Source organism: Pelodiscus sinensis, chromosome 3 (assembly GCF_049634645.1).
Source record: "Pelodiscus sinensis isolate JC-2024 chromosome 3, ASM4963464v1, whole genome shotgun sequence".
Taxonomy (NCBI): Eukaryota; Metazoa; Chordata; order Testudines; family Trionychidae; genus Pelodiscus; species Pelodiscus sinensis.
The window spans coordinates 155022352-155035984 of record NC_134713.1 but is presented as its reverse complement, the minus strand read 5'-3'; the positions used below and the strand labels follow the sequence as shown (position 1 = coordinate 155035984).

Genomic DNA, 13633 nt, shown 5'->3' with positions numbered 1-13633 from the left:
CCCCCCCCCCCCACACACACACACACACACTGTGGAATATCAGAGTTAATTTGGATTCCATTAGGAGTCTAGTTGTGAGCTGTGAAGTTAACTTCACTGTGGGCTAGTGGCGCGCTAGCGCTAAGGCTCCTTTGTTATGAGCTGAAATCACTGTGTGCTGCGGATGCTGAGGGGAGCCTGGTGCTGTGCTGCAGACGAGAGCTGAAATCAATGTTGCTGAGGGGAGCCTGGCGCTGTGCTGCTGGGCTACTAGCAGAGCAGCTTGCAGAGGACAACCAGCAAGTGCAGGCGGACAGCAGAGCGGTTTGCTGGGATGACCGGTGAGTGCAGATGGACAGCAGATGCAGCTGGCGGGGGTGACCTGCGAGTGCAGGCAGACAGCAGAGCAGCTAACAGGGAGGAGTGGCAGCAGACAGCCAGCGGAGCAGTGGCAGGAGCAACCAGCTGGCACCCAGGAGCGTGGACTGCAGCTAACAGGGAGGAGTGGCAGCAGACAGCCAGCGGAGCAGTGGCAGGAGCAACCAGCTGGCACCCAGGAGCGTGGACTGAGATGGCGGAGCCAGACAGTGAAGGCAGCTCACTGGACGACAGGCCACCGGACCACGTAAGGTGCATCGATCCCCACCCCTCCAGGTTGGGATGGTGAAACTCTGCAAGGTGAACTTTTGAACCCTGGGGCGGCACTGACCCGGGGCAGAGACTTTTGGGGTTTGGACTTTTGGGACTTTTGGGGGATTTGTGGCTGGGGGGAGGGCCTTTGCTCGTGTTTGGTCTGTAAATCCGAGTTGTGGTGTTTCTACTATACTGAGGCTCTGTGCTTGCGAGAGGGGAAGAATTGCCTCTTTTGAGGCACCCAGAGGTGTATGTAAGATTTCCCAGGTCACTGGGTGGGGGCTTGAGCCGGTGTTGTATTACCTTGTTGGGAGGAGACCCCAAGATACTGAACCCGGCCCTTGCTGCTATTTACTCAGCCTGGCAGAAGGGTTACATCTGTATAGTGCCTATCACTACAGGGCACCAGTCTCAGGTGGAGCCTTGAGGCACTGTTGTAATACTACTAGTAACAATAATTAACAAAGAATAGGAATCCCTGATGTCTGCAGAGATGTCATCTCTCTACCATCCACAGAATTATCAAACCAGCTCTGCCAACTTTATAGCACTTGCAGGCCAAGTTTTTCCATAGATTACAAAAATACAACTTACCAAATAGGAAAATGTAGATACTTTTAAGGAGACACTGTCAGGATCAGTTAACCCCAAACTGAACACATTCTTAAAAATGTCATTCCTGTCATGCTTCCCTCCTAATCCTGGAAGACCTACATACATGCCCCTGAACAAGCACTGCAGCATAGATAAAATCCAAGCTGCTCTGGTGGGCAGTTCTATAGTAGCACACTTGGAACACTGGATTTCTTCACTGTTGTGTACATGTCCTGTTCTCCCTCTGGGCTGTCTTTGTTCACTGTTCTTGGGAGCAGGAAGCAGTTAAGAAATAATCCTTGAAATCTTAATTGAGAAGAGGTTGTATATATTACAATGTTGCAACAGAATGGAACAGACATGCACCTTGGTATGAAAGATGAGCTCCATTTGCAGCTATTGGACTGCTGGATGTTCACAAAGGTGTCTTGCTTTTGCATTGACATATTTCAATTTCCTTTGCTCTCTGTTGGTGGTTAAAGATCACTTATCACATGTGATGTGGTTTATACGATCCGGAGGACTTGCTGAAAAGCAGTGACAGGAACACATTTTATTTTGTCTGATCAAGAAGTCTTTCAATATGGTCACTTTCACCTGTTCCAAATGGAATAGGTGCAAGCTAATCAAGTTTATGGAGGGGGAGACAACAAATTGATTCATGGAAAAAATCTGAACAATGCCTATTCAGATGGAAGACCCTGTTTGTTTGTAAGAATACAGTAGACTGTCCAAAAAGATGCATTGTGTGTACCTTCTTCTCTGATTAGCTGAAGCTTACAATATATCTTTTGTTTAAGCCCACCAGAGTGTAGTCGGCCAATAACGGTACAATGAGCAACTGTCACTGTACTCTGCCAACTTCCATCTGAGTAAAATGAGTCAGTCTGCAGCCGTCCTTTGGGATAATAGGAACGAAGACTTTGCAATGAAGCATTGTTATGGGATCAATTTTTCCCGCTTTGAAAATAAACTTTTGTACTTCATCTCAGTCTCTCGTTGGTTTCTGTCTTTCTGTAGCAGCAGAAAAACACCATTAACCCAAGAGTAAACTGTTCATCACCGTGACCATCTGTGCTGAGCTTCCATCTGCATCAGGCTAAGGATTGGGATCCCCATCTATGTCATTGCATCCCCAAAGACTTTCACTGAAACTCCTTTGTGGCAGTATTCAAGCCTTGGCGTAAGGCTTTTCTGTTGGGTCAGGACACTATTTTTTACTCCTATGCTCACTAGTTTTCCCTTTTTGGGGGGTGAGGAAGAAGGTTTGGCCATGTTTTTGAGGGAATGTCTGAGTTTTGAATGTGTTGTAGGTTTAACTTCTTGTGCTCTATAAATTAATAATCCTTCTTGCTGCTGTTCCCCTGCAATACCTGACATGATGCCATCATCCATGAATTTTCCAGGCAAAACACCTGGCATATTCAGCACCACTGAAATAGGTAAAGGACATCATTGAATATTTAATTGCTAATTATTTCCAGATGACATAATAAAAGTTTATTAAATAAAATGTAATCCAGAAAGGACAAGTATACAATTGAAGACATGGAACATAAATTTTAAATTGGGGTGAGGCAGAAGTCTCCAATTCTTAAAGCAAGTTATATTTGGTGTTAGAAAGGATCATAGAACAGAAGATCATCTGGTTCATCTCCATGCCATTGCTAAAGGTTTATCTAGTCTAGTTCTAAGCATCTAGGCTTACTTAGAAATTGAACCCCTAGTAAACAAGCAACTTGGAAGCAAGATGTTTTAACATATCTTCTTTGTGGATGACTGACTGATTACTAACATGTAAATTTGAAAATATACAGTAAAACTCCAATTGTTCGGCATCCTGTGGTCCAGCACTCCTGATAGTCCGGCACCAACTGGAACCCGGAAGTGCTCCGGCCAGCCGGACAATTAGAGCTGCTGTGAGCCCCACGGGCGCTCGCGACTGGGAAAGGAAAGGGGAGAAGAGGAGAAGGGTATTATACCCTTGCGATGGGTCTGCCGGAACCCGCATTGCGTCCGGCTGGGGGGTGGAGGATAGGCGGGAAACAGCGTGGCGAGGGGCAAACCCTCCGCCGTTTTCCAGGAAGGCGAGGGAAGCCCTGTGCAGCCACCAGCGACAGGCCAGCTAGGGAAACCCAACTGTGGACCTGCAAGCGGCAGCGGAGGAGAGGAGCGAGAGCTAAGTCCCCGAACTTGCCCCGTTCTGGCTGCGTTCAGGCCCGCACCGCCGCCGAGAGTTTTCCGGGAGGGGAGCGGGCTCCCCACCCCCCAGACCGCAGTAGTTATCACCGAGCAGGGGGATGAGGGGCGGTGCTGGGGACCATCCTGGCAGCACCCCAGCTGCTCTGCTCCATTGCTTCCCCAAGTCCGCTGCTCAGTGATAACTACTGCAGTCTGATGGGTGGGGAGCCCGCTCCCCTCCCGGAAACTCTCGGCGGCGGTGCGGGGCTGAGCGCAGCCGGAACGGGGCAAGTTCGGGGACTTAGCTCTCGTGCCCTTTCCTCCACTGCCGCTTGCAGGCCCGCAGCTGGGTTTCCCCAGCTGGCCTGTCGCTGGCCCTCCACCTTCCTGCAATACGGCGGAGGGTTCGCCCGTTGCTGCGCCGTTCCCCACCCACCCCTCAGAAGCAGCACGGGTCCCGGGAAACCCGTCACAGCCCCCCGCCGGAGTACCTCCCAATACTCCGGCATATCCAATAATTCGGCACCACCTAGGTCCCAAAGGTGCTGGATTATCAGAAGTCTACAGTACTGTCAATGAAATTGGCAGATTTCTCTTGATTCCCTAAAACTTGCAGCTCAAGAGAAGTTTTTTGTAAAGCAGTACAAAAACAGATTCATGATTTTTTTATTTGGAGCCTTTTACCCTGTCTACACTTGCACCCTAGTTCGAACTGGGGATGCAAATGTAGGCATTCGAAATAGTCAATGAAATGGGGATTTAAATATCCTGCGCTTCATTAGCATGATGTCGCCGGCGCGTTACTCTGATCAACAGCTATTTCAAAAGTGAAAAGTGCACACCAGGATGCATTAGTTCGAACCAAACCCCTTGGATTGAGCTAACGTTACCCCTCAAAAAAATCTTGGCGCGCACTTTCACTTTTGAAACAGCTGTTGATCGGTTTAACGCGCCGGCGAGATCATGCTAATGAAGCACGGGATATTTAAATCCCCGCTTCATTGACTATTTCAAATGCCTGTATTTGCATCCCTAGTTCAAACTAGGATGCAAGTGTAGACTTACCCTAACTGTTCGATCTGACATGATGTTATGTGGGAGTATTTCTCCAAGATTTCCTTTATTCCTCTTTCTAATCTTATTTTATATTTCAGGAGAATAAACTTTGAGTCATGTATACAAGTCTCTCTTAATGTACCTAGCTGCTAACTGTTTAGTATCAATGGAATTTTTTCTGTCTCTTTGTCCTCCCTCCCCTTCCAGCTTCTATTTCATCTATTTATTAAGGCTGTCAATTGACCTGTGTTAACACCTGCAATTAATGCAGGGCAGGATTAATGCGTTAATTTTTTTTAACTCATTAATCGCAGGCATTAATGCTGCGCTGCCCCTTTGAAGTGCTGCTCTGGCACTTCAAAGGGGCAGCACAAGTGAAGCCAGGGATCAGCTGGAGTCGCCAGCTGATCCCCAGCTCCACTGTTGCAAAGCCCCTTTGAAGCACCTGAGCAGTACTTCAAAGGGGCTTTGCAACATGGAGCCAGGTATCTGGGAACTCCAGCTGATCTGAGGCTCCTAGTGCGCTTCCCCTTTAAAGCTCCAAAATGGCACTTCAAAGGGGCAGTGCAACAGCAGAGCCGTACATCAAGTAGAGTTCCCAGCTGATCCCCGGCTCCTAATGTGCTGCCCTTTGGAAATGCCACTGCAGTGCTTCCAAGGGGCAGCACTGCATGGAGCCCAAGGTCAGCTCTGGACTCCAGCTGATCTCATGCTCCATGCAGCACTGCACTGTTGAAATGCTGCTGCGGCGTTTCAATGGGGAGGCGCATGCGATTAATCATGATTACATTTTTTAATCGCTTGACAGCCCTACTATTTATCTGTATATTTTCTGCTTTTATTGCTTTGGCACCACTGTGTGTCTATGCCCGTGTATTAATTACCATTCTTCCTCATGTTTCATATAGGAAATAAAAGGTTTTCAAAAGTGGCTATTGATTTTGGGGTCAGCCCAGCTTTTGGATATCTACATGGAGATGCCTGAAGGGGGCCTGATTTTCAAAGGGATGTTTTGGACAGTACTGAGCAAATTCCTTTTAAGGCATATCACTTGGGACACCGAAAAAGTGAAGCATCCAAAACTACTAGTAACTTTTGAAAATCTTGGCCAATGAATTCACACCAAGCCTGAGTCTCAGCTCCTTTACACCAGTTGTGACTCTGCTGACTTCAGCAGAGAGCTGCAGCAGAGAGCTAGCTCTGTCCTCTCTGGAAAGAGGGACATTTTCTTGTCCTTTGGACTAATGCCTCACATACAGTATACACATTTTTGCAAATAGACCTCATGAGTGCTTAAATTCTCAGAGAGAATTTCAGGAAGGCCCCTGTCCTTGCTATAAAAACTTCAGGAGGATGAAAATATTTACCAGAGGCCTGACCCAGGATAGGACATCACTCTCAATTGACTTACCTTATTCAGCATCTCTGTATAATGCACACAGTACGCAGCCTGGGAAAGTTAAGTATTCATGCAAATTACAATGTAATGGCCTGTTTATGGCCAGCCTGTGGACAGGTGTCTGCAAATGGGTAACATGGTGCATTTTTTTTCTGTTTTACTATCTGAGAGTGATTGTAATATACATCACTAAAAGCAAAAAAACAAATGAGCAACTGAATGCTAGCAATGTGGACTTGCTATTGGCTAAACACTGACCGGCTACGTCTACACTGGCCCCTTTTCCGTAAGGGGCATGTAAATTTCACTAGTCGTCGTAGGGAAATGCGCGGGGGATTTAAATATCCCCCGCGGCATTTAAATAAACATGGCCGCCGCTTTTTTCCGGCTTTTAAAAAAGCCGGAAAAGAGCGTCTAGACTGGCCCCGATCCTCCGGAAAAAGTGCCCTTTTCCGGAGGGTCTTATTCTTACTTTGAAGTAAGAATAAGACCCTCCGGAAAAGGGCACTTTTTCCGGAGGATCGGGGCCAGTCTAGACGCTCTTTTCCGGCTTTTTTAAAAGCCGGAAAAAAGCGGCGGCCATGTTTATTTAAATGCCGCGGGGGATATTTAAATCCCCCGCGCATTTCCCTACGACGACTAGTGAAATTTACATGCCCCTTACGGAAAAGGGGCCAGTGTAGACGTAGCCACCATGTTTAAGGAGAAAAAAATAAATATGTGAACCCTATCACACAGCTCTATTCCTAGCATGTAGATGTCAACAGGGTGGGATGAGAGTATGGGGTTAAATGAAGTCTGCTGCCTTGTTGGTGTGCAAATTCTCAGGTAGTAAGGAGATATGCTATTGACCACAGCAATTTAAGCATTAATAGTTTTAGCTGGTGAGGAGCTTAAAATGTAGGTATATTTTGTGTGAACTCTGTAGCACTAATCTGAGTGCACCCTTGTAAATGTAGTTGGTTCTCATTTTCTCTTTCCTTAAATTGCAGGTCTTCATTCCTTACAGGGTATTTGCATTTCCTCTCCCAGCCTCCTTCCCTCTCTCCCCCCTCTTCCACCCCGCAGAATGCTGTTAAGTCTGTCGTCCTGCTTACTACTGCACATGCAGTTTAATTCGTGCTGCGATGGAAGAGGAATATTAAAAGCAATCTAGTTGTGCAGTCTCCATCTGCTTTTATGCAATGATTAGAAATACGTACTTTCATTATAACACATCTGACTCTACAATTACACAATGGGCTATAAATGACTAGGAGAATGAATAATAACTGAATTAAACAACAAATGGTCTGGTAGCACTTTATAGACTAACAAAATATGTAGATGGTGTCATGAGCTTAACTGAATTGATTTTGGACTTTGCAGACTGGGAACTGTTTAACCAGAATAGATATATTACGGAGTGAGTTTTGCTAAAGAGCTGAATTATTGAGCAGTTTGCCACAGGGTTTGTTCTGTTTTGTGTTGGTAACTAAAGTAATAATACATAATTTTTATTAAGTCACAGATTGCCTTGTTCCACATGTTGAAGATGCAGAGGTTCATAACAAGACATATAGGACTGGAGATAAGTTAATAGTCAACTGTCATGAAGGTTTCCAGATCCGTTACCCTGACTTAGACAACATGGTTTCAATATGTCAAGATGATGGAATGTGGGATAATCTTCCTGTTTGTCAAGGTATAGTACACCAGAACACTTTGTTTTATAGCTTTTGCACCTTGTAATAGTTTATCAACACTTTTTCCTGCAACTAAAGAGTATAGCAATAAGCTGACAGCTCCAGTTGTGCAGTATTCTAATGGTACTTCCGCAAAGGCTTTTGGATTTGCTCATCCCTGTTGTTCACTTTTGCAAGTAAAATTCCACATTCCATCATAGCCTTATTTAAAAATATTATGTTAAATTTTGTTATTTATTTGCTAGTCTAAAATCAGTGTTAGTCATATCTTTTCTTTTAATGAAACAAGTTGAAATTCATCCTTGTTATGTTACCACAAGGCCCTTTGAGTCATCTAAATCCATGCACTACTTCGTTTAGTGAAAGAATTGAGCTTTTATACTGATTTTCACTTTGTTAACCCTGCAGGGCCGATGCAACTAGAAGAGAACAAGTTAGAGCCTATTCTGCCTTGTGCATTCTCAGCAGAATGGTTTATCAAGTTTTCAATCAGTTGCACCGTGGATAGTGACTGAACACTGTGCAGTTGCATTGAGCCTTTAATTTGGCTAATAGAACCATTAGTACTAGTGATGTGTATGAGATGGGGAAAACACAGCTTGAGATTGTCAGACTTGGGAAGAGTGATTGAGGTTAGGCCACCATTAGAGGACGAGTGTTAAATACCCTGGTCTAACCACATCCCTTTTCTCTTGCATGGGCATGGATTAGCACCTTTAACCTCAGTTTAGCTAATTCAGATTGATCATAGACTCTCCCGGGGTTTGTCCTGACTATATTAATCAAGACAAGAGGTGTTAACCAGCATCTGCACCAAGAGACGGGTTAGGAGTGGCTAACCTTGACCTCATTTCCTTATCTAGACAGGTTTCTGTGTGTAATACCATTTAGGAAATGTACTGTCCTCTGGGGCTTGGAGGTGAGAATGCTGAGCCCCTATCAGGTGAAATCAGTGTGCATCAGGGGTATCCAGTGTGAGGGGGTGTGGTCACAGAAGACTGCTTGGTGTGCTTCCTGGAGTGCTGACAAAGCCACTGACACTCACCTCCTTGCTCTCTGGGGCTTCTCACTACTGAGAAAGAGGTAGCAAAGGGGGGGATGAAGGGGTACTTCAAAGTGGTAGCGCCACACAGTGGTGCTGCCACTTTGAAACCCCAAGGTGGTCATTGCAAGGCTGATCTGCGGATCAGCTGTCCGGCGGGCTGCCCCTTTAAAACACCACCTCTGCGCAATCCAAAGGGGCAGCCATGGAGCCCGGGCTCCCTGCGGCATTTCCCCGGAACCTGGGCTCAGCCGGGGACTCCCCAGCTGACCCCGGGCTCCTAGTGTCATGCAGTGTAGCATGGAGCCTGGGGTCAGCGGGGGACTGTGAGTCCCTTGCTGACCCCAGGCTCCATGGCTTTGAAATGCACAAGAGCCCCCGCTGAGGACTCTTGTACATTTCAAAGCAGGCACGCCGCATGCAGCATGGAGTCAGTGGGATTTCATGCTGGCCCTGGGCTGTACACCGTGTTCTGCATTCCTCCTTTGAAATGTCCAGCATGGTCTCTTGTACATTTCAAAGGAGGAATGCAGAAGTGCCTATCAATTAGTTGATGAAAAGTCCATTGACTAGTTGACTATTCAGTTAACCACATTTTAACATTCTTACTCACTACCCTCTCCTGCTGGGCCAGATCTCCTGGTCTTCCCCAGCCAAGGAACAGAGTTGAGGTCACCACCCGCCTGTCCCCCAAAGAGCAATGCAGACATTGAATCACCTCAGGTCTGAGGAGAACGTCGTTTTGGGCCTAGCTTCCCGGAAACCAATCCTTAAATGGGATCAGAACCCCAAATAAATAATTCAGAGTAGCCCCCTTTAACTATGAAAGGAGGATGTAAACACTGATTGTTCCCCTACGTAACAATTATTTACACTGGGCTTGATAGTAAATAAAAGTGAATTTATTAAGTACAAGAAATAGGATTTAAGTGGTTGCAAGTGAAAACAGGCAGAGCAAAGTGAATTACAAATTTAAAATAACAAGAAATTCACTGCTAATTCTAACACTAAAAGCTCAGTACAAACCTACCCTAAAACCTACCCTAAAACTCGGTTCTAGTTCATCTAAACCTCCAAGCCAGGGAAGATCATTTTCCCTTCAATCTCTGGTTCATTCACTTGGGTGTGATATGCCAGCCAAAGAAACAAAAGGGCAGCTAGCTTTCCATTGCTTTATAGATTCCACTTTTGTGACATTAATATTGATAGGTTACATGAGGTATTTTGTCCAAAGCATCTTTGAGTGATGCATATTTGTGTCCATAAGTCAATTTCATAAAGCATGGGGAGGGGTTGGGAGTGATACCGTCACATACAGTTAATCTTTTAAAATGCAAGGAGAGCAGAAAAATGATGAAATTTCACTTAAAACACACAGTTGAATAGCAGTGGCCAATATAGAAGCAGAAACAAGCCCTTGAGTGATTAATTCTAGATTCATTTTGTTTACTTTAACATGCTTCTGTTTATATGTATTGTGCAAAGAAAGGTCTTAGAGCTGCAATGTGACACCAGTATGTTGAAGTTAAGCAGCTGTGATAGCCCAATATTACTTTGCACTTATCTCAGGGTATGTCTACACTACAGCACTAATTCGAACTAACTTAGTTCGAATTAGTTAATTCGAACTAAGCTAATTCAAATTAGCGCATCTAGACTTAAAAACTAGTTTGAATTAGCGTTTTGGCCGGAAGCAGTGCCGGCAGGGCATCAGATTAGGACTTAGAGTGTGGAGCTGCTGCCTCAGGCTAGCCGAGGGCTGTGCTTAAAGGGACCCGACCCCCACCCCGGACAGACAGATCTCAGGGGTTCCCCGCTTGCAAACCAGTCCTGGCTTGGAGTGCCCAGAGTGCCCACACTCGGCACATCACAGCACTCGGCCATCAGCCCAGCTGTACTTGCCACAGGCTGCCATCCGTGGGGGGGTGGGGGAGGGTCAATCAGGGGGCTGCAAGAGAGCTTCCATCCCGAGGAGCCCGCAGAGCCACCCCAGTCCTCCCCATTGGGGGCTCCAGATGAAATGAATGGGTAGCAGGCTTCAAACTGTTACACCTTGGTTCGGTGATGTGATGGGAGCCTCAAGGGTTAAAGCCGACTACCCAGTGAAAACTACTGGATGATGGTGAAACAAATTATTTTTATTAAATGGAATGATTTTTTATTATCAGAACTAACAATTAGCACATTTTTTTTAAACTAGCAATTGCTTAATACTTTTACAGTGTAGAAAACCCTAAACTTAGCTGTACTTAACTAATTACAAACTTCTTTGATTACAATTTAACTATACCAAATCACTGTCTCTAATTTGCTTAACAAAAATACAAAACAAAGACAATATAATTATAATAAAACTTTGTCTAAAGCCAGCTCCTCTATGGTTATTTTAGGGCAGCTGGTGGAGTTAGTCATAAATCTACTTTTACAACTTAACAACTCCGGGGCTTCTATTTCTAACACTTATATTTAACCTAAATACAACACTACTACACAACACAAAATTATACAATTTACACAGTGTGGTTAACAGAACTTAGATACACTTTACAGAATTACACAGTGAAATTAACACAATCTAACTATTAATTAAACCAATAACTAATACATTTAAGCAATACTTACAAATCCAGAAACAATAACAACAGAAAGACACACTAGAACTCGGAGCATGCTCAGGACTTGTGCACCCCTATATTTGACTCGAAGGGTGGGGAGGCAGCCTCAGGGTGATCAATCCTTTAGCCGGGCAAAAAAAAAAAGACACGTGCCCTCCATACACGGAACCTCCGTCGAACAAAGGGATTGAGGGTCTTTTATACAAAACTTCGGTGTCTGTGCCATGCTAGGGTCTGCATTTGGCAGGGCCTGATAGGCTAGTGATGAGGTAGTATGACAATACTGCCCTATAGGAATTTTCGTGATGTATGCGCGATCCCCTCGTGGACAGGACCAGATGGGGCATAGTTAGTGTGAGACAACTGTGTTTTATTACCCTATGTTTACTTTTTCCCTTGCCCCTAAGACTGGTCAAGCTACGGTTAAATGAGGCTTATCTGTAAATTCAGCTAGGCGTTATCTAATTATGCTTACCTCCCTATTTTCTTGGTGCCTTTGAGTTCCAGGATGCCTATAAGGTCAAATTCCATTCACAAAAACTGCATTGTGCTTCCCATGCTCCTCTGAGTATCTGGGTTTTGTGTGAGGGGCCTTGTGTGGCAGGATGGGCTATACGCGAAGGCTATGGACAAAAAAAGCCTGCTTCACAACACAAACTAATAACAGAAAGTTCTTTTTCACAAAGCAAATAGTCAACCTGCGGAACTCCTTGCTGCAGGAGGCTGTGAAGGCTACAACTAGAACAGAGTTTAAAGAGAAGTGAGATAAAGTCATGGAGGTTGGGTCCATGGAATGCTATTAGCCAGAGGGTAGGAATGGTGTCCCTGGCCTCTGTCTGTGGAAGGCTGGAGATGGATGGCACAAGACAAATGGCTTGTTCATTGTCTTCGGACCATCCCCTCCAGGGTACCTAGTGTTGGCCGCTGTCGGCAGACAGGCTACTGGGCTAGATGGACCTTTGGTCTGACCCAATACGGCCATTCTAAGCTCAGGGGGTATCAGGGGGTATCAGTGGACCACCTTGATTTTCAAGCCAACCTGCTCCTGGGTGGCCAGGCTGGCAGCTCTCCTGCCCTAGACGGCCACTTTCCTGTGCCTAGTGCGGAGGTCGTGGATGAGGTCCACGACGTTTGCACTAGACCAGGCGGGCGCCCGCCTCTTGCGCACCTGGGCAGGCTCCTGGGAGCCATCAGCCTGGTCCCGGGAAGAGGCGGAGGGCTGGGTGGCAGCGGGTGGCCGGCTCGAGATGTGCCAGGTGCAGGGTCTGCTGGCTGGGTGCTGGCAGGCTTGCACCTGGCACGGGCACCGTAGCCAGCCCATGCCCCTTTAAGGGCTCCGGGGCCAGGAGGGGGGCAGAAGAGTTTCCCTGGTGGTGCCCAGAGTGGTCACCAGGGAAAGCTGGGAAGGGCTAGCCTCCCACTAGTTCAAATTAAGTGGCTACACAGCCGTTAATTCGAACTACTTAATTCAAACTAGGTGTTAGTCCTCGTAGAATGAGGTTTACCTAGTTCAAATTAAGCGCACCGCTAGTTCGAATTAAGTTCGAACTAGTGGTTTGCATGTGTAGCGCCTATTGAAGTTAATTCGAACTAACGTCTGTTAGTTCGAATTAACTTTGTAGTGTAGACATACCCTTAGAGATTAAATAAATTGTATCTGTGGGTACTAGCAAAAAAAAATGTAGAACCCTTAAGAAAATCACTTTTCCAGTCAAAATGATTAATGCACTTTGCACCATTGAATGCTGGTGCAAACAGCATTTGTGTGTAGCAGTTTTAAGTGCAAAAAATGACAGGCTCAAAGACTTGTTTTGCACTTAGCGGACCTGCTCACACATATTATAGGTGAGATTTTCTGAGCTTTTATTCAGATGAACAATAGAATCCATTTCTTTCCTTCAGTGTAGTATCAAAGCTGTGGAACAGAATATAAGTGCTGCCGCACATGCCTCAGCTTCAGTGGATTCATATTGCCTCCTAAACACAAACCTCGGTTCTCCTCCTTCTTAATTCAACATTAACATTTTAGAAATAAATTTAGTACAAGTACATGGTGCAAGATCAACAGCATTGGTGTGAAATCCTGTATCTATGAAACAGGTACAATACAGGCAGTCATAGTGCAGGCTTCCTCATGCTGCTCTCTGGTGGTGCTCAAGTCTTGTCGTGGCATTACCATATGTTCCGGGTAAAGCCTGTCTGTTAGGATTGCTATCACGAGGTGCTAAATATGATGTGGGCACTTGTCCACTAACGGATGGATCACCAACTAATTTTAGATAGTCCAACAATTACTATGGACTTGATTCTCATTATACTAAGGTCCCTTTTAAGTTGTCAGAACTGTGTAAAGAGTGATAGAAATGTAGCCGTGTTAGTCTGGGGTAGCTGAAGCAAAATACAGGACAATGTAGCACTTTAAAGACTAACAAGATGGTTTATTAGATGA

General features: G+C 45.6%; 1 protein-coding gene across 8 annotated transcripts in view; it reads left to right on the top strand.

The window, feature by feature from the left end:
- The window catches only part of SUSD4 (sushi domain containing 4), a 124429-nt gene that overhangs the window by 72869 nt on the left and 37927 nt on the right, over positions 1–13633 (top strand). For 6 of the 8 annotated variants that reach the window (XM_075925257.1, XM_075925256.1, XM_075925258.1 and 3 more), the window contains one exon: positions 7347–7526. In XM_075925257.1, the coding sequence (XP_075781372.1) occupies positions 7347–7526 (180 nt within the window). The remainder of the gene's footprint in view (positions 1–7346; positions 7527–13633) is intronic. The other 2 variants (XM_075925264.1, XM_075925261.1) reach the window with 1 other exon arrangement.